Below are 22,560 nucleotides of genomic sequence, written 5' to 3'. Positions count from 1 at the left end.
AGCAAAATGGATGAAGTTATGCCAAGTATTTACTTAACTGTTTACTGGAGTGACCCTTTTCTGATATGCAGAGCTTTAAGTTAGACCATCTTTTACCATCAGATAATATATTTTAAAAAGCCACCTTATATACAGTTTAATTTCTGTTAATATATCTGAGTAGAGAGAGTAGAGAGATAAAACTATGTGTTCTGCAACATTCAAAAAGTAATTTTCCTCTTGAAAAATTAAATATGGACTAGTCCTTTCTCCCTCATCTAAAGTCACATACATATCTTATTTGGGTACTTCATTTTTCTTACATATATGGGATAATGATGCACAGATTCTTATATGTCTTAATTTTTCTTACATTACCAAATAAAATAATTCATTTAAACAAAAATGTGCAGAACAGCTACATCCGTATGTTGGGTAATGGGGATACAGGATTCTATCAGACTGAATTGGTTTCTGACCTGTCTCTCAACCCCAAAACAATAAAGGTAAAAAGGAAATCTAGAAGGACTTATTTAATTCAATAACTTGAATCATTTAATTCCATTCATTTAACTTAATAACATGGTTTACATAAATTTGAGTACATTGCTTTGTGTGTGTCTTACCTGAAGGATCTTATCACCAGGCTGCAGCAGGTTGGATGCTGGTCCATCAGGCTGAACCCTAGTAACAAAGATACCCTATAGGTCAGAAGTAACAGAGGTTAGGATTCTATTCCCAAGAACTAGGCCTATTTAAAAAACTTTTCATTTTACAGAATACAGAGAAAAAAGATTAAAACAGTTTATACATGTAAACTTCAAAGACTATATAGTATTTTAATCAAGGCACTGCTCTCCAAGTCAACTTTAAGAAAAAAAATCTTCACTTGCATAAAAAAGTTTATTTTGTTTTTAAAATATACTTATGACTTATAAATTAATTTCATTGCACATTCTTAATTTTTTAAAACCATTTGAAATACTAACCACATTTTGTACAGCTTCTGAAATTTACTTGTTATTCTGCCTTGAAAATGTATCCTATATGATATATTGTAAATTCAATGTGCACTTTGAAAACCTTAATAGAATTACATATAAGTACTGGTTTATTTTAATGAGTTTTACTTTGTATGTTATTGAGAATTTTAATATAAAATTCATCTGAACAAATTAAACATAAGAAAACTTCAACATGCATTTTAAATATAAAGTATATGTCTATATATTTACAAAACCCCTAGATTGATTATTTTATAAAAGAGTCAAATCAATTTTTTTGATCATATATATAAAACAAACATTCATTGAATGTCTACTACATGCTAGGCCTTGATTTATAGTGTTATAGAATTATACAGAATATAGTTTCTGGCTTCAATGAGTTCACAATACAGTGGAGAAAAAGTCAAAACCACCAATAACAAAATTGAATGACAAGTATTATGAGAGAATTACAATCAATTATCAAATAAGTTTCCTCTAGTTTATCTTTAATGTGTTGGACCTTCTGAAAGGGGGAGATACCTTGCAGCTGAATCATAAAGGACAAATAAAGGCATCCACAAAGGTAAGAGAGGAAGGGTATTCCAGATAGCAAGGATACCACAGACAATAGTGAAAGGGCCTGTTACTTTCAGGAAACTGCACGTAGGTCTATTATGATTGATGTGGTGTGGAAAGGTGCCAATGCATGGATTTGGGAGCATAGGAGAAGATCAAACTATAAAGCATGCTGGGCCAGATAACAGTGGGCCTTTAATAGATATGCTTATCAGTTCAGGGAGCTATTGAAGTATTTGAAGCATGATCATGATAAGATCTGAAGAATGAACTGATGAATGGATAAACAAAATGTGTACATCTATTCGGTGGAATATTATTTGGCAGTAAAACAGAATGCTGTTCTGACAATATGGATGAACCTTGGAAACATTATGCTAAGTGAAAGCACAAAAGGCCATATATTATATAATTCCATTTATATGAAATGTCAAGAATAGGCAGATGCATAGAAAAGCAAAGCAGATTTGTGTTTGCCAGAGGCTGGGGAGCAGGGAACTTGGGAGTGACAATGTCTAGTTTTTATTGAGAGAATAAAATATTCTGAAATCAGATAGTGGTAATGGTTGCACAAGTCTGTGAATATGGTAAAAAATCATTAATTGTACACTGTAAAAAGATAAAATTTTTTGGTATATGAATTAGATCTCAATATAACTGTTATTGTCTTTTAAATTCTTAAGAACTATTAATCAGATAGAAGACAAGATTTTAATATCCTTCCCCATTATTTAAAAAATTATCTCATTTGTGATCTGTAAACTTAATGACTTTCATTTAAACCCATTACTTTGTGTGTATGTGTGTGTAAATGGTTTAACAAACAGATCCTAAGTAAAATTCTTCTGTATGTGTTATCATATAACATTTTCAATCTTCATGAAATTTATTCATTTAAGTCTTTTGAATGATTTTTATCTTTCTGATTTTAATCTCTTTTCTTTCACATTTAAAAATGAAACTACAGATTGGCATCAAAATCCCTAGAAAACTACATAACTTTTAATCTGTTAATTCAATTCTAGAATTTATCTTATAGAAATAACTGGAAAAATATTCAACATATACTTACAGTATATTCATCATAATATTATTTCTAATAATAAAATTACAAACCACACCTAAATGTCTAATGACGGGATAGATTAAATAAATAATGGTAAATCCATACAATAAAATAATAAGTAGTCATTAAAAATGAAGTCCTAGATGTCAAATACAAAGTACACTAGTGATTAGTGAAACATAATAAAATATATGTGGTGTGATACTACAGGGTGTGGCAAACCTAAGTTTACAGTTATGAGTAAGCAAAATACAGAGTTTATTCTTGTATTATTATATGAACGATCAATTCAGAAGGACAAAGAAAACTGGTTGTTTGAAAAAGACTGTCAAATAAGGCACAGTTATTAATCCAACAGACCAGTGAATGGCAATGGTTGTGAAAATAGAATTCCTACAGTCCTTTTTACACTAGCTGTGAAACTCTCATACTCCATCAGTCCAGGAAACTATGTGCAATAAATACCCCTGGTAGCTCCTATTTACTACTGGGATCTCTGTACAATAGGAAGCATGATACTCTTGCCAAAAATAAGTCACTAAATCTTTGGGTGTTGGAGGGTAATCTGTTTTGACTGTTACTTTAGTAGTCAAATTCTACCTAGTTAATTTTGTGCTACCTAGTTAATTTTGATTGCCTTTCTTCAGCTTATTTTACAGGAATAATTTTAATAATGTTTGTATGAATCCAGACCAGAGGAGCTGAATTATGAACATCACATCTGCAATTCTGGGAGGAACTAGCAACATTCCACAACCTGACTGCTGAAAAAATACAAGTGTAGCATCTGTGGCAGGTTTAATTTCATCCATCATTAAGCTCTACAGGATTCAACTGCTGTTCTGAAGACTTGCTTTGAAGCTCACTCTTATGGTTCTTGAGTCTTCCAAAGCATTTACTGCTGTTTTCTAAAGCTTTAATATTTCTTTTCAATCAATAAACTTCAGCAACTCAGAAACTGCTATTGATCATTAGTGTGTGTGTGAATATATATATTTATATATCCTATCAGCCAGCATACTGCCGTGTTAGTTGAAACAAATAGCAGTGAGTACTATGTTTGATAATGGTCTGTGGCATCCATGATTTGTGGAGATAAAATGCTTCCCAAAAGACTGCCTGCAAAGGCCAGTGCTCTGATTTTTCATTGTATTTTGTATATAAACAATGTGCTGTGAAAGAGACCAAATAATTCCTAACCCATTTTGTGGTCTCTGTTATGATGACTATTGAGAAATATCAAAACTTTGAAACTATTTTGAAAAAGCTCATTGTAGCAATGTGTCACCCTTTCAATAAATTCATTTTATTCTGAGTCTTCAAAGAATATCTTGCACAGAATTTGGTAAAGAGTAATCAGACTATTCATATTCTTAAAATTAGAACAATAACTTTCTATTGTTTGGGAAAAAAACAAGTCTTAAACTTCCAAACAGGAGTAAGGGATCTCATGTATCAAAAACCCAAATCATTGCATCTGGTAATTGTGTAACTCTACAGGGAAGAACTGAAATAGATATGTTCAGTTTTCTTGTAACATTTGCTAGAATGCTAAATGGGGTACAAACTACCATGAATTACTATTCAAAACTAGTAAAGCAATCTCTGTACCCAAAATTATAGTGAAACCATCTCATCCATGGGAGGAAAATACTTTAGCAACTCTTTTTTTTTAATGAGGTTGTGTGTATTTGTTTTTACTGCTGCCGTAACAAATTACCACAGATTTTGTGGCTTAAAACATCACAAATTTATTATCTTACAGTTCTGTAGGTTAGAAATTCAACACAGGTCTCAGGGGCTAAAACAAATGTATTGGCAGGACTACAATATTTTCTGAAATATCTGGAAAGGAATCTGTTTCCTTGTCTTTTCCAGCTTTGAGCAAATGTCCACATTTCTTGGCTCATGGTCCCCATTTTCCATCTTCAAAACCAGGAATTGTGCATTTCTGTAACATTTCTCTAGTCAGATACCCACCTGACCACAGCCAGGAAAAAGTCTGTTTGGATAATCCAGGGTAATTTCCTCATCTCAAAATCTTTAATCTCTTCTACAAAGTCCCTTTTGCCACGTAATGTAATATATTCACTGATTCCAGGAATTCAGATGTAGCTATCTTGGGGGGGGGGGTGTTTTCCCACCCACCACATAATATAAGTAGATCAGAGCATAACTCTGCAGTTAGACTGTCTGTGTTCATCACTTATAAATAGGCAACTTTAGGCAAGTTAATACTTTTTTTGTGTACTTAGATTGAGTGAATATATATAAAAATTTAGTACAGGGGATAGCATTTAAGTTTGGGTCAATAAATGTTATTTTAATTATTGAAACTCTAGACTTTGAGCTATAATCCACGGTCTTTTTATCCAGCAAAGCCCACATTGAGAGTTCTTGAGTCTTCAAACATATCAGACTTATCGTCAAGAAATTCTTCTTTGTTCTCAAGGTAGAGTACATTGAAAGGCCAACATTTGTTATTGTTCCCTTGAATTTACAGTAGATGAGAATTTGCATCTCTTATGTAGGGGAGGGAGATGAAGGGGGCTGTAAAGTCTCTCCTATCTCATCTATGGTTTTTTAGAGGTGGTGTTCATTGGTAGTCACTCCAACGTTTGTTCACTCTCAGCAGTGGGCCTGGGTCCCAAACAGAGGTCTTTCTACTGGTTCCTGGTGATTTTCAGGGACTACTTCCTTCGGTAACTCAAAGTCAGGAGCATCAGCTTTTTATAGCAATGGCTTCTGGAATCTAGTTAATGGTCTAGCGCATTCCTGAGTGTGTTTTTCTAATGTTTTGTACCTTAGGACCAGCTCTCAGAGTCCTTAGTGGCTCTCAGCACATGGTTTTCCCTTAGCACCGCCTCTACTGGGCGTCTCACAACAGAGCAACAAGGTAAGTGCTGCAGACCTTTCCAAGGCAGGGAAGTTTGCTCTCCTCAGACACCAGTGCCTGGGTGGCCTTGAGATAAACACAGACCCTGGGGACTCACCCATCACAGAGGGAACTCCATAGGTTGGGACCCTAGTTAATCTAGAGAGGGCTGGCTGAATGCTACAAATAGGCATGACCTATGACCTATTGCCATTTCATATTTCTTTCCCACTTTCAAACTAGTCTTTGTGCAAGTCATAAATGGTTTTTCCACAGGGATCAGTAATGAAGTTTTAAAAAGTTTTACTTTACGCAAGTAATTTTGGAAAAGATCTGACTGTGGGAGGTGTTTCATGGTATTAAGATCTGACTTTCTCTTGCTGGTTTCCTAGCCAGCCTATACACCACTGGATATAAACTTTTAAGTGCTCAGAAAGTTAGTCTACAAGGCCAACATTTAACATTCTAACTTTAGAAAAGAAAAAAACTTTATATGGCTTTTTAATGAGGAAGGTGAATGACTGTGACAGTGTCAGCTATTTTAAATGTAGACACCAAAATAGAACTTGTCTTAAGGGAACAGCAACTTCAATTTATCAAATATGCTTTTTTAAAAAAAATTCTGAAAAATCTTGGCTTTAGCTGATGTTAAGAAATTGGTTTCTAGGAAGGTCACATCTCAAATAAAAATTGCATACTATTATAATTCAAAACACATTGGTTAAATATTGTAGAATATTGTATTTCATGATTCCATATAATTATAAAAGTTCAAAGACTATTTCTGGAGGAAAAACCAACTCACAAAACAAAAAACACAGCCACAGATTCAATAGTTTCTTAGGGAAAAATTTTTTTTGCCAAAAATGTGGCAAATAATATATATTTTTTTCATGAACTAAGCAAGGTTAAAATGAAACTATGTTGTGGATTATACCAGTAGCATTTCATGTACACAATAGACTGTATTTACCTAGTTCTGTGATTATTAGAAGACCTGACACATCAAGGATAAAGGTATTATCAATTAATTTCTTTTCAATGGATCAAAAGTGTGATGAAAAGTAATTTAATATTAATTGCTGAGTGTCAAATCTTAAGCTTTGAACAATTTGCCACCATTAAAACTGAGAAATTTACATGCAGCAAGAGAAGAGGTTTAGGCCATTAGAAACTAAAAGAGAGGGGGAGGAGGAAGAGAGGGAGGGAAGGAAAAGGGAGAGAAGGAGAAAGAAAAATTGGCAGCTGAATATGGGGCTTCAATGGATGACTGAACTTCAGCTGACAGAACAGTGAAATGTAAACTCCTTAGCAGATGAACACAAAGGAGAATTACTTTAAAAATTTAGTAAATTTAAGCCTCAAAAGGCAGAGATACAATAAAATTTCTCAGGCTGACCAAAGTCCTCTACACATTTTCACAAAAATCTTATGCACAGATGTTGGTAAATATTCCTGAGTAAATATAATCCTATTGTACCACTTGAATTAATGTCCCAAATCATGAACTATTCTTTAGAGGAATTTCAAACTCTCACAATTTATTAAATAAAAATAGTAAAATAGAAATTACTTGCTTGAAGTTGTAAAATATTTATTAATAATGCATTGGAGCAACAAGAAGACTAATAAAACCCATAAAAATTATTATGTGATTACAAATATCTTAGTGGTCATATAATATAGATGACCTAACAGAAAGCATACACATTGTTCATTCACTCTTTAGACTTGCATCATACCTTTACATTTATTGTAAAGGTTTACTTAGTAAGGGGAAAAAAGTAGCTTTTTAAAGATACTATTCTTTGATTTGCTAGAAGCATGAAAAAAATAAGCAGTTTATTCCCTTTTATCTGAGATTCTTGTTAAAATGACCTGTTAACTAGAATATTTTATAGCTTGAGGCTGATTGTATGACGTGGACTATTATACTAAGGGAAATTTGAATGTAAAAGTTAAAATTGTGTTTGGCTTTGGTTACTTTATAATTTTTCTTTTATCAGTAGCTCCAGTATTCCAGTGATGATCTAATAAGTAAGCATCTCTATGATGTCTATCTATTGTGACTAAAAGTAACTTTGCTTCCTGTTTATTTCTTGGTGAAATTCTTCGGTGTAAAAAAGTCTTTTTCACTTAATTTTTATATTTTCTTAAAAAAATTTTAAAACATTTATTGATAGACTTTAGAGAGGAAGGAATAGAGAGAGAGAGAGACTGAGAGACAGAGAGAGAGAGAAAGAATTTCTTCATTGTTCTATCTAGTTTTGCATTCATTGGTTGCTTCCCGATGTGCCTTGACTGGGGATCGACCCCACAACCTTGGTGTTTCAGGACTATTGATTGAGCTAATTGGTCTGGGCTATATTTTCTTTAAAAAAATCAATAAATAAATTTGGGTAAAAACACTAAATAATTATACTCCTTCACAATGTATTTCCAGATTTCTTCTTGTCTCTTTGGAAAAAAATAAAAGAAATATTCTTTAGAGCCTGAATTTAATATGAGACTTCAACTGGTGGTGAATATTCGGATTGCTGAGTTTTATACAATTTGCTGATTTTTGTCAGAGCCCCTACTAGCTTTCTTCTCAGCTTCAAACTCAGCATAAAATAGTAGAAACTATTAAAAACAGGAATGGGCCCTGTAGGTGACTGTAGCTTCTTCTTCCTAGCTGTTCCTGAAATAGTATCGGTAATCAGCTTTTTGATTATTATCCTTCAGGCTTCCTCAAAGCCCTTTCAGTTGTATAATTTGTTTACACTATCTGCATCATTTTAAAATAATGAGTTGAAAAGTTCATTCAAACCTTTTTTTTTCGTTACTTGTGCTAAAGTAAGGTTTTAAAGTGAAAAATTGTATTGTTGTAAGCTAAATTCAGTCAAATTATGATTATTTTAGATTTAACATGGTTTTATTTCATGGTTCACATGTACCTTATACAGTAATTCTAAACTGTTATTATATTCTTACTGCTTAATCTAATTTTGGATTTATTTTTATATATATATAAAAATAAAGTGTAGTTACTAGCCTATATACTACTAGACATGAACCTTATCTTTATATACATATATATGTTTGTTTGTGTGTGTATATTTGTGCCCCCCCCTTTTTTTTTACAATAACTCACTCTAAATTTTAATCTAGTTTTAACTTTCCAGCATAGTTCTAGGACCTTCAGGAAAACTTGCTGTCAAAGTCCGTCCTGGAAATTTATTCTCATCTGTGTCTCTCTCTCAACTTATTCAAATGATATTAGGGAGGGTGCATGTTTGCATTTATAGAATTTAAGAGTTTTCATGATTATGTCACACACCCAAAAGAGAAAAATTGACACAAGAACGGTGTTTTGAAGTTACTTGTGTTTCTTTTTCACTCGTCTTAGATTCCTCATGTCTGTTTTTACCTGACTTTTTTTTTTTAAATCTAAGGATGTTAAACTCTCCTGCTTCTCTAATGTCTAGTTTTCTAAACCACTTTCTTTAATTACAAAAGAATAAGAATTTGGTTCAGTTTGTGATTACTATCTCTTACAGAGACTAGGATGCTATAGAATAGAGCAGTCTTTTTTTTTTTTTTTTAAGAAAACATTTAATTAGAAAAATTACAAGGATTTAAAAGCAGATTTAAATAAGTCTCACTACAGAAGACTTCTGACTTAGTCTATACTGAAGTATCAGTTGCTATGGCAATCCCTCTCTGTGTGAAGCCATAGTTGGAAGCACTCAGGCTCTAAGTAGTACTTCTCACTAATGGAAGCAAATCAGAATCTCTGGTACTAAGAGACTTTTAGTTTGAAAGATGAAAAAAAACTATTATTGTTTTAATGCTGTTATGGACACTTTCAGTGACCTGCCCAGGCTCCCTGTGTCAGACTAGCTCTCATCCTGCAGTGCTGCCTACAATTCACATCTGATATTTCTCTTGAAAATCACCCTTAGCTTGGAGTCTTCTTATTGGAAGATGCTTGGAAGGTTACACCCTCCCACCTGGGAGAGGCTTGCAGCCACTGACTGACAGATACCAGGGTACAAATGGCTGTTTCCCTCCCCAAGGTGAGGAAACTCTAGTACTGTCATGCTCCAGAGCACCCTGTATGATCAAGCTTCCATTAAACCCACATCTTTGCTTAGCTTCTCACGTCCCCAGTCCTTAAGAGATTTTGCCTGAGAGTCCTTTCAGTTAACCACTTGCACAAAATTCCTATCTCAGGCTCTGCATCTGGGCAGCTGACTTCAGACAACTACAAAGTATAAAAACTATGGCTCTGCAGTATCTTCTTGTTTGGCAGGAATATGTAGATTCTATGTTTTGCCTACTGGTATTTATTTGGCAGTCAGAGGCAGGAGATAAAATGCACTTCTCCCTCCTCTAACACAGACCACTTTGGGGGCAGCTAGGGAAAAAGCGGATAATATTGTTAATACATATTATTACTGAAATCCATCTTAAATGTCATATGGGTAAATAAAAAAATGTTGAACATTACTGTCACAGGCAGAGACCTAGCAGCTATTCCTTTTTATTTATTTTGTTTTGTTTTGTTTTATTTCTGTTAATTTGGGTTTTCCCAATAATTCTAGTTGGTTATAACCTTTCAAGCAAGAAACTAGGAATGCTATGGTATACTACTTGGTATACTACTTAAAACATGTGCTAGCAACTTTGTAAATGGAATATGAAAGATTTTACATACTTCCAAAAGGTTTGTTTGACTCTCAGCAATTAACTTTCTCTCATTGGTGGGCCTATTATTTCTTGTTATTTATTACATAAGGTATTATATATGAACTAACTTGAAGTGCTTTCATATTTTGATTGAGAAATGTATGACATTTTTCCAATGATTAGCAACAAGCTTTAAAATAGTCTCTCTATCCCCTCCCACACCATTTCTGTCTGCTTGTTTGGCTTATTTTGTTCCGTGCTAAATGGCTAACATGACTCAGCAAACAGAACATAACTAATGCTAGCAACTACTATAGCTAGTTGTGCACTTATGCTCTAATTTTATTAAAAAATCTTACACTAATTATTAAAAATTCTCAAAAGGTGATAGCAATCTTGATTCTAGTGATTTTCTAAATATATCACTGAATTAAAATGTCCCAGTCAATGTTATTTAAAATGGAAACTTTTTCCTTTTTATTGAATTTATTGGGCTGACACTGGTTAACAAAATTATGCTGGTTTCAGGTGCACAATTCTATAACACTGTGCATTGTATTGTGTTTTTAATGATACTTTTTAATCTCCTTATATATTTTTTCTATATGAATGCCCCAGTGATAAAAGAACCAAGCCTGTGTGGCTATATTGTATTATATTCTTTCATAAGCTGAAATCCAAGTCTTCTTTGTATTATATTATCTAGACACCAACATTACCCAGTTGGCTAAAGCACACTGCCATGACTTTTTAAAAAGCTTTGTATAAGTGGTCATGCCTATAGGAATCCTATTAATAGGAGACTGTGAAGACAATATTTCTATCTATGTTTCTGAATAGACTCAGGATGCTTTTTCCTCAACATACAAGACCAAATCAGAATAGGCAAAAAAACTTAAAATAAATTTCTAATTATCTCACTTTTACTGTCTTCAAACAACCAAGTAACATTCTATACCTCACACTGAAAGTAATTAAGATGCAGCTGTAATAATCAATGGTGTTATAAAATAATTTATGCTTGGTATTTATTTTTAAAAGTTCATTTTTTTTTGTAGTGTTTTGAAGTGAAAAGTGGGGAGGCAGAAAGACAGACTCCTGTGTGTGCCCAACCAGATCCACCAGCATGTCCAGTAGGGGGCAATGCTCTGTCCATCTGGGGTGTTGCTTGGTTGCAACCGGAGCCATTCTAGCGCCTGAGGCAGAGGCCATGGAGCCATCCTCAGCACCTGGGCCAACTTTTTGCTCTAATGGAGCCTTGGCTGCAGGAGGGAAAAAGAGAAACAGAGAGACAGGAAAGGGGGAAGGGTGGAGAAGCAGATGGGTGCTTCTCCTGTGTGCCCTGGTAGGGAATTGAACTTGGGACTTCCACACGCTAGGCTGATGCTCTACCACTGAGTCAACTGTTCAGAGCCTAAAAATTCAGTTTTATATATTAAAAAAAAATCTGTTTTAATCTCTTCCTAAATTTAGTCCAAAATGTAGGGTATAAACAGTATTATGTGTATCCCTTGATCTTGAATTTCACTTTCACATAATGCAGAGATTCTCCAAATTACTTAGCATTACACAATTACTTGAAGTAGAATTAAGTGGGACAGATGCATAAATTGTTATAAAATGAATTTAGAAATATTTAAAATAAATCATATTTGTCTAATAGTGGTATGAAATGAAAGAAATGTGTTTTATGTAGCTTAATATTTCTGTAGTAGATATAAACCATAGGCTGTGTGGAATTCTAGAAAAATGTGTTTGCTAGTCTTGATTTTTATATACATAGAAAATGCATGACAGGAAATACACATATGGTACGTACCTTCTTCATAAGTCAAGGGTATATCTTTTAAAATCTTTTTTTTAATGATTCATCTAATGTCATGAAACTGAGCAAACCTGGAAAATTATTCTTGTGTATTTTCTAATTTGCCACACCCAAGCATGCCTCTGGGCATTGTTATCCCCATGTAAGAGTATCAAATAATGCTTTGATTCTGCACATCTAACCCTTCTTCTCTTCTTAATATTAATTGTAAAAATGCTTTTATTTGATACAAAATGCATATTTATATAGAAAAAAAGTCCCATTCTTGGTTTTAGGGATGGAAGGTGGGGTGTGAAGAACAGGGGCTTAAGTCCTTTGCAGGTCATTTTGGCATCTGGGGTCAATCTTTTAGAAATTAGGTAGAATAAGATATAATAACTTACTATGAAATTTCAGAATATTTATTTAGAAAATTTTGGCAGTTATATTTTATGTCTACCATGCCTCCAATATTCTTCCTTGGCTTGGAATTTTACCTGCACCATAGGAAAACTAGACTTTTTTTTTTTTAAAAAAAAACATGAATTTTTTTCTTCTGTTATTTCTGTGTCTACAGGCAGATTGCCCAAGTCAGTGAAATACAGTTTGGCTTTCTGGCATCTGCTGAGTATAAGTGTTTATGATAAAACTTGTGATTAAGTGATTCTTGATCCTAAAGCCCAAGTATGCATATTTCTTGCTAAAAGTGTTTTCAGGATATCCATTAGATAGCTTTCATTTTGATCCCAAGACTAGATAATTGTTCATGGGACTGCTCAGCGCTTTACATTTAGAGCATATAGAAAAGGGGGCTCTGAGTTTTCTTTTTCTTTCTTTTTTTTTTAGAAATATCTTTTTAAAAAGACTTTATTCATTTTTAGAGAGGAGAGAGAGAGAAAGACAGAGAGAAGTGGGAGGAGCAGGAAGCATTAACTCCCACATGTGCCTTGACCAGGCAAGCCCAGGGTTTTGAATTGGCAACCTCAGCGTTTCCAGGTCGACACTTTATCCACTGTGCTACTGCAGTTCAGGTCCTGAGTTTTCTTTAATATATTTAAACTCTAGGAGCTTAGTTCTTCCTCTTCAAATGAGACAAGGAAGGATATCAGTCTCTGAATGAAGAACTAAAAATTTATTAATTTTCAGAGACTTGGGCTGCTTTATGAAGTCACTACAGTATCACTCATCCATTAATCCAGGCTCTTCTTTCTAACAACATCCAATTTACCAATACAACATGAAAACAGTATTGGTAAATTACTGGAATTTTGCAATCATGAACTATTACTTTATGAATAAATTGTAATCACCATTGTAATGATCCTTAGTCCAAAAGTTTTATAATTGCTTAGCAACCCACTGTGTACAGTATGCTTCTAATTATCTAGGTTCAATAAAGAGTACATGCTGATTTCCAAGGACTTTTGAAACAAATATCTACACTATGACTGATTAGAGGGTTCTGTAATATTTTCAATATTAGAATATCATGTTATCCTCAACTCTACAGAGTATAAATTTGTCATGTGGCTCTTTGGCTAAGTGACATTTGTAGATAAAGGCATGCATCATAGTGCTTCTTTAGAGAAAAGGATTTGTGATCAGATTATTTGGGTTCAAATCTTGTCTGTCATGAATCAGCTAAATGACCATGAGCAAGCTAATTAATCCCTCTGGGCCTCAGAAAAATGGGGGATAACAATACTCAACCAAACACAAATTGTTATGAGGATCAGATAACTTCATGTATATGAAGAACCTAATATAGTAAGCGGCACATTGTAGATACTTAATAAAAGGCTATTATTTTAATGTTTTTAAATCAACCATTTTATTTTATTTTAAAAATTTTTAAAGAATTTATACATTTTAGAGAGAGGGGAGGAGAGAGGGAAAGAAGCGGGTGGAGCAGGAAGCATCAGCTCCCATATGTGCCTTGACCAGGGAAGCCCAGGGTTTTGAACCAGTGACCTCAGCATTCCAGGTCAACATTTATCTACTGCACATCCACAGGTCAGACAAAGGCTATTATTTTTATTAATTATTGTTAGCATCATGTTTGTTGGCTTAAAACCTTTCACTTCTCTTTAGCACCTTGCCATCTTGACAGCAATGTTTCTATATGATAATAAGCCTGATCATGGCTTCCATCCACTTCAGTGGGAGGGCAGAGACAAGCATTAGGTAGGGCCAGTTTCATCCAGTTTTCTATAGTTTACTCTTTCCAAGTATGTTAGAGCAGTTTTCACCTGGCAATGAACCCAAAATAATGAACTCCATGATGAGTGAATTGGGTTGCTCAACCACTGTTCTGCCAATGATATGAATCACAGGACTAATTGTGCTTCATTCATTTAACCTGAGGAGACAATAATTGCTTAGGACTACTTTGGGGTCTTTAATTAAGTTTGCAAGATCAGATGCTGTCCTTAGCTCTCAAAGTCTGGCAGAGAACAATGCCCATATTGGCTTAATGCTGAGTTCTCCCTGAAGTGTCAACTTTTGGGCTGTACTAAAGGGCTTTCTGCAAGAATCACACTACCACAAAATATAAATTGGGATTTCTGCCAAACTGAACAACACAGCTCATTTTTGCCACAGTCCCACACCTTCAGCCGTTCTGATGAGAAATTCATGCTTTCCTTATTTGGTTGTATACCATCTAATCAGTTTGAACGCTATCTCACAATGATACTTGGTATTTGGCTGAAACAGTGGGTCCCCTCAATCATAATAAAGAGAATGGAACAAGTCTATTGGCTATGTTAGTACAGAAAGACCTCAATGCCTCTAAAACATTCGGATATAAGAGATACTTAGAATTTTGAGCAGCATTACAAAACATCAAAACATTCATAAATAGTAAATAAAATAATATAGTGTGCTTCTAAGGATATCTCTAATCCATGACTTGTTTATTGAAAGGGAGTGTGTATCATATTAAATTTAGGCTTTTGCATGACTAGGACTTTTTACAAAGTATCCACCTCCAACTCTGGTAGTATTCGTTGAATTTAAATATCTGTTTAATTTGCTTCTCTCACCCTCAGCTGTAAATTAGCCAACTCATTAAAAAACAATGTTTTTCAACACTGGGGAGAGCCACTTATAAAGTTCATTTTCTTACTGCTTAGTATTTTTGGGTTGATGTAGGCACTGGGTTCTACTCTAAATTTTATGTAACCATTACAAGAATGAGGCACTGGGTGAAAAAATGTAATCAAATTTTCAAGAGATTAATCCCTTTCCCTGTGAATGGATTAAATTTATATGTAAATTGTCAGAGTCAATGTCTTTAGATCCTCTGAACACTTTTCCTTTTTTTTCTTTTTTATTGAATTTATTGGGGTGACATTGGTTAATAAAATTACATAGGTTTCAGGTGTATTAGAGCTTCTAAACAATTTTAACTAAGTATCTACCATATGTTTGGCATGGCACCAAAAATGGTCAACAAATTAAGAACAGTTTTAAGAGTCTTGTGTAAAGTTGGAACTTTTAATTATTCCAATCAAATTTGCAATAATGGAGATTCACTTTTCAGATTGTGAAGTATTTTAGAGTGTAGTCAGGCAAAAAAAAGTGCTTTTGAAGGGAAATCTAACTGTGGATACATTATACAATTCAAGCTATATATTGGTTGAATTTAACCAAAAGAGCAAAATATAAAATTATAGAAATAGTTCAGTGTCATTAGAGTCATCAAAATGTTACAAATGAGAAATTAAAGTAATAGTTATAAAGTGTGCATATTCATCATAGTAGAAGAATTACAGAAAAATATTTGAAAACTTCACATCTATTCCCCCCTTAAGTTCAAAATAACAGCAGAAAAGCAATAGAATTTAGGCATTTTAACAATTTAACAATCTGTTTATTTGTTTGTTTGTTTCTTTTAGGTGAGAGGAGGGGAGATATCAAGTCACACTTCTGTATGCTTTTGACTGGGATCCAATCAGCAACCCCATCTTGGGCTGATGTTTGAGGTCTGAGCTATTTTTAGCACCTGAGGCTGTAGCGCTCCAACAGAGCTATCCTCAATGTGTGGAACCATGCTCAAACCAGTCGAGCTGCATGAGGGGAAGAGGAAGAGAAGAGGAAGAGGTGAGAAGGAGATGGTTGCTCCTCCTGTGTACCCTGACCGGTAATCGAACCCGGGACATCCATACGCTGGGGTAGGTCGACATTCTATCTACTGAGCCACTGGTCAGGGCTCTGTTCATTCTTAATTTAAAAATATTTAAATTTAAAGAAAGGGAATGCCCTTTCTTTTCTTTTTTTTTTGTGTGTGTGTATTTTTCTGAAGTTGGAAAGGGGGAAGCAGTCAGACAGACTCACACATGTGCCCGATGGGGATCCACCAGGCACACCTACCAGGGGGGGATGCTCTGCCCATCTGGGGTGTTGCTCTGTTGCAACCAGAGCCATTCTAGCACCTGAGGCAGAGGCCACAGAGCCATCCTCAGCACCCGGGCCAACTTTGTTTCAATGGAGAGTTGGCTGCAGGAGGGGAAGAGAGAGACAGAGAGGAAGGAGAAGGGGAGGGGTGGAGAAGCAGATGGGCGCTTCTCTGTGTGCTCTGGCCGGGAATCGAACCCGGAACCCCTGCACGCCAGGCCAACACTCTACCACTGAGCCAACTGGCCAGAGCCTAGGGATGCCCTTGTTGATCATGCTACCCAAAAGAAAATTATTTGGAGCAACCATGACAGATTGAGCAATTCAGCCTCATACTATTCATCACCAGAACGCTGCAGCCCTGTGTAAACAGTTTCAACTTTTTCGGGAAGCAGCATGGCAGATTGGGAAATCCTGTCCAAGGGGTCCTATACTACAATCTGCCCCTTCATTTGAAGTTAACCCTCAAGGACCCCTACCAGGACAACTCTGGCAAATGGGTGTTACTCATATACCCTCATTTGGCAAACAGTCCTATGTCCACGTTACAGTGGATACATATTCTGGATTTATAGTAACCTCTGTCAGAACAGGAGAGGCTGCTAAGCATGTTATAGCTCATTGTCTGTATGCATTGTTCTATCATTGGATTTCCTAAACTGGTTAAACTGACAATGCTCCTGCATATGGAGCAAAAGCATTTACTGTATTATGTCAAACCTTTTGAATTATGTGTATTTCTTACAATCTTTAAAGTCAAGGTATTGTTAAAGTGTACCAAGCAAATATTTTAAGGTCAATTTAAAAAAAATTTAAAAGGGGGGAGTCATATCCTGGAACTCCTACAGGTCTACCATATCATGCTTTTTACTTAAAAATTTTAAATTTCTTTTGAATGCTGATGAAAAAATCTTTTTCTCCTGCAAACTACTACCTTCTTTATTTGATCCAGCTAATAACACTGTTTTGTCTTTTTCCAAATAGCTCCAGATATATGGAAAAGATTTATATAGGTGGATGGGGATCCTCAAACCCCTCAACGAGATCTTCTGAGCATGGCTTTTAAGATACCAAGAGGCAGAAGAAGCTCAATAGAGATCAGGGGAACTACCGGCTTTTAGGATACACCCTTAAAGGCTCCAATGCCCAAAGGGGTCTCATAGGCTTCCATCTGGGTCTTGCTTCAACAGTGGAAAGGAAAGTCATTGAGCTAAAGCCTGCCAGACTTCTTACATGCCTCTGCTGTGAGGAAACAGGGACACTGGAAGGTAGGCTTCCCCCTCGCTCCTCTAAGGGAGGGTTCAGTCTCTTCCAGCCCTGCTCCAGCCACCTATGACCTAACCTTGCCCAGAATGCTGGGGTTTGCCACTGAAGGCTGAAAGGGCCCAGGGCCGTCGGCCCCATCTAAGACACTGTGGATGAACCTAGGGTATTTCTTCCAAGAAGCAGGTAAACTGATCTCATTTGCACAAGGGCCACTTAACTATGTCTTGCCTGAATAGTCAGGTTTTTCATTCTTCCCTCGAAGATCTCTGTTGTGGGTGTTGATAGTCCTATTTTCTGCTGCTTTGCTTAATATATAGTGCTTCCTTTATTCCTCCACCTCAATGCCCCACTCATATTTCAGGCTGGGACCTACTCCTAATTTAGAGCTCTCTTTCCCCCTTTTGCCAACTTCTATTATGAATCTACCTTTGCCGCCCAGCTTAGTGTACCCCAAGGTTCTCTTTACCAAGCCACAGTCGCAGAGCTCCAGGAAAAAGCAACCTGGTCTCATCTCTCCAGGCAGAGGAGAACAGAAGCTCCATATCCACGCATGCTGCAAATGGCTTCTCCAGTCTACCTGAATCATTACCAGCTAGAAGCAGCGGTCATTGGGACTTGGATGTGAGCTGCAAAGTATAGAATTGTGACAACAATTCCAGTGCCATGTGGACTTTTCCTGGAGGTGGACTTTTCCTGGACTCCTGCTCCTTGTGACAGCTCCTAACAGACTGAACTTGGGTTTGATTGCATTTTTCAGGGATTTGGCATGGTGTTGGGGCCAACTTGGACTTGGTGAACATGTTAAGGACACTACTCTTTTATGGATTCTTGCTGTATTGGCCAAGAGTTTGCTTAAAGGCTTTAATCACTGTAAAAAAAAAAATAGAAGACTGGATAAAGAAGATGTGGCACATATACACCATGATATACTATTCAGCCATAAGAAATGATGACATCGGATCACTTACAACAAAATGGTGGGATCTTGATAACAGTATATGGAGTGAATAAGTAAATCAGAAAAAAACAAGAACTGCAGGATTCCATACATAAAAACGAGACTAAGAGACATGGAGAAGAGAGTGGTGGTTATTGGGAGGTGGGGGGAGGAAAGGAGGGAGAGGGGGAGGGGGAAGTGGAGGAGCACAAAGAAAACTAGATAGAAGGTGACAGAAGACAATCTGACTTTGGGTGATTTGTATGCAACAGAATTGAATGACAAGATAACCTGGACATGTTTTCTTTGAATATATGTACCCTGATTTATTGATGTCACTCCATTAAAAATAATTAAAAAATATTTATTTCCCTATGACTTCCAATAATATAGTAAAAAGAGGTCTGTGCTGGTGAGAAAGGAAAGAAAAACATCTTTTGAATTGCAACTATTTTAAGCATAATAAAGTTATTAACTTTCATTGAAAAAACTTATGAAGGAGATATAAATCAGAGAAAAAAAAAGTAAAGAAGTATAAGATATAATAATTTGAGGTTTTTAAAAATACTGTCATATGTCTCTAATAATTTTGAATTTCCATACTTTTTCTCTTAAGATATATTAATAATTTGTTAAAATTCAGTAAACACTTGGTCTTACTAAATCATGAATAATTTAAATATACCAAGTTGATGGTTATTCTCAACATCATTTCAAAATAAAGATGCTATGCACAGACATTTCTAATTGGCATTCTCCTAAATATTATATGTAGAGAAGCCTTATACACATTCCTGATATATAAAAAGCTGCTCCATCTTATTGACCAAAGGAGCTCCCATCTATGGTCAGTGAGGATTTTTTTCTAGTCCTTTCCATCCTAATGTTTAGAGCAAGGCTCCCCAAACTACGGCCCACGGGCTTCATGCAGCCCCCTGAGGCCATTTATCTGGCCCCGCCGCACTTCCGGAAGGGGAACCTCTTTCATTGGTGGTCAGTGAGAGATGCATAGTTCCCATTGAAGTACTGGTCAGTTTGTTGATTTAAATTTACTTGTTCTTTATTTTAAATATTGTATTTGTTCCCATTTTGTTTTTTTACTTTAAAGTAAGATATGTACACTGTGCATAGGGATTTGTTCATAGTTTTTTTTATAGTCCAACCCTCCAATGGTCTGAGGGACAGTGAACTGGCCCCCTGTGTAAAAAGTTTTGGGACCCCTGGTGTAGAGGGTGAATAATTCTTCCTTGTGACCCAACCTCATTCTCCCTTCTTTTTCTCCTGAAAGGAAAGCAAGAAGGGCATAAAGAATGGCAGGACACAAGATTGGGAAGAAGTAGGGAAAAATAAGGGACGAAGGGCTCTGTTTCAGGCTACAGAAATCTCCAGAGTAGAGGCACTAAAGGTATTTTTTAGAAGCATGTTATAAGCAGAAATTGATGTGTAGGTTATTTTTTTACTGATGATTAGAATGGATGTGCACCAGGTTGTGATTTATAAGTAGAGCCTGTGGAGGCTGTGCTCATATTTAATTTCTGTCTTTTGTCATCATCCTAAAGTTTTCTGATGTCACTTAAGGCAGTGGTCCCCAACCCCCCAGCTGCGGACCAGTACCGGTCCGTGGGCCATTTGGTACTGGTCTGCAGAGAAAGAATAAATAACTTACATTATTTCCGTTTTATTTATATTTAAGTCTGAACGATGTTTTATTTTTTAAAAATGACCAGATTCCCTCTGTTACATCCGTCTAAGACTCACTCTTGATGCTTATCTCAGTCACATGATACATTTATCCGTCCCACCCTAAAGGCCGGTCCATGAAAATATTTTCTGACATTAAACCAGTCCATGGCCCAAAAAAGGTTGGGGACCACTGACTTAAGGCAACTAAATTTGATTAGGTCAAAAGCAGAGTTTCAATTATCATCAAGTTATAATTACTAATTGATTCAAAGCTGAGGGTATTATTATTATTATTATTTTAGATTTTATTCATTTTTAGAAGGAGAGAGGAAAGGAGGAGGGAGAGGAGAAGGAAGTATCAACTCCCATATGTGCCTTGACCAGGCAAGCCCAGGGTTTCAAACCAGCGACCTCAGTGTTCCAAATTGATCCACTGTGCCATCACAGGTCAGGCCAAAGCTGAGAGTATTAAACAATGATGGTAGCAGGGCAGATTATGTGGCTCAGGGTACATTATTTTTAATATTAAAAAAATCAGGTGGTCTGCCCTAGCGGGTTGGCTCAGCGGTAGAGCATAGGCCCAGCACGTGGAAGTCCCCAGTTCAATTCCTGGTCAAGGCACAGAGGAGAAGCACCCATCTGCTTCTCCACCTTTCCCCTCTCCTTTCTCTCTGTCTCTCTCTTCCCCTCCTGCAGCCAAGGCTCCATTGGAGCAAAGTTGGCCTGGGCGCTGAGGATGGCTCCATTGCCTCCATCTCAGGCTCTAGAATGGCTCTGGCTGCAATGGAGCAATGCCCCAGATGGGCATAGCATCACCCCCTGGTGGGCATGCCCAGCCCAGTTGATCCCAGTCGGGTACATGTGGGAGTTTGTCTGACTGCCTCCCCGCTTCTAACTTTGGAAAAATACAAAAAAAAAAAATCAGGTGGTCCACAAAACAATCAAACAGGCCAGACATGAGCATGGGCAGTGTGTTGGACATTCAAGCAATGTTGAGGTTGGAGCTTGGGGTGGTGGCAAAACTTTACCCATGGGTTGACAAAAAGGGGTAAGTATGAGAAAAGGACCTGACTCCTCTGCTGTGACCAACTCTGATTTTCCCACAGAATACTTATTTTCTGTGGTTTACAGTTCTACAGTTCTATCAGTGAAATACTTCACAAATGTGATGAATTAAAGAGATGTCAGTCAGCTGGCCCTGGCATTGAATCATAATTTAATCATTTTGTTCCAATGAGCAAACAATTTCCCAAATAAGTGGTCTACAACTAAATGTTTGGAAACAATTTATTACAAATTGCCTGAAAAGCTTTCTTTACAAATATATACAATTGTGAACAAAACAAAAGGTCAAACCAATTTCCTCTCAAAGAGAATGCTTAAATTTATTTTTTCTTATTCTTAGGATTTGCCAAGTACTGCAGTGAGTTCTTTTTCCCAGCACTGAAAAAGTTTCTAATTGGCTTCATGGCTAGCTTATTAAAGTACAATAAAAATGATTAATTTTTTTCAATCTTTTTTTTCTGCAGTAAAAGACCGTTTTTCTTATTAAAATTGTCAATAAGACATTCATTTCTTACCTTGTCAGAAGGTTTAAATGGATTTCCTTGTCCGCTAATTCCACCACTGATACTAAATCCAAGGCCAGGATTTTTTTCTATTCTCACACAAAACTATGTAAAAAAGATATAAAAAGGTAATGAAATACATATCAAAGCTAAATATCTTCAAATAACAGCATCCCAGTAGAAAAAAATTTATTCACATTTCACTTAAGTTCTTGGGGTTCGTCTATGTTACCTCAGTACACAAAACACAGTATAAACTCTGACAAAATATTTCATGTTTCTATTGGCATCAACTTATGATTGAAACTAACTTAAAATTACCTGGCAAGCAGACATTAGTATTCACTCATTATTGTGTACCGGACTAAATTTTGATTAGCAGTTTTTACAAATTAAAAGCCTTTTAACAAAAAGATTGTGAATAATTTAAATTATTAACTTTAAAAGCACATATATTCTGACTAATTTGAAAGGACAGTATAAATAAGTAAAAGAAAATTTGCAAATGTGAAGTGAGGAAAAATGTGGTTATTTAAAGAAGTTGCTTCTCTTTCCTAGGTGAGTAGTACAATTCATCTCCTTGATAGATAATTCCATTCTTTAGAAATAGTAAGCCTTTTAGTTAAAGGGGAGAAATTTTTGCCATAGGTTGAGTAACGATAAAATAAAGGACAATTGAAATGCTCGGTGAAAAGCATTTAGAATTTAGCATCATTTTCTGGAGAAGCAATTAAAAGTCTTGGAAGAA

General features: G+C 35.7%; 1 protein-coding gene across 2 annotated transcripts in view; it reads right to left on the bottom strand.

Annotated features, from left to right (window-relative positions):
* LRRC7 (leucine rich repeat containing 7) overlaps positions 1-22,560 on the bottom strand; it is a 595,608-nt gene that overhangs the window by 17,775 nt on the left and 555,273 nt on the right. For both annotated transcript variants that reach the window (XM_066376553.1, XM_066376550.1), the window contains 2 exons: positions 21,825-21,917; positions 606-680 (listed from right to left, as the gene is read on the bottom strand). In XM_066376553.1, coding sequence (XP_066232650.1) covers positions 606-680; positions 21,825-21,917 — 168 coding nt within the window. The remainder of the gene's footprint in view (positions 1-605; positions 681-21,824; positions 21,918-22,560) is intronic.

This window comes from Saccopteryx leptura, chromosome 3, assembly GCF_036850995.1.
Source record: "Saccopteryx leptura isolate mSacLep1 chromosome 3, mSacLep1_pri_phased_curated, whole genome shotgun sequence".
Classification (NCBI taxonomy): Eukaryota; Metazoa; Chordata; class Mammalia; order Chiroptera; family Emballonuridae; genus Saccopteryx; species Saccopteryx leptura.
Note: the sequence above shows the minus strand (reverse complement) of the source record. Positions and strands in the feature narration are given on the sequence as shown.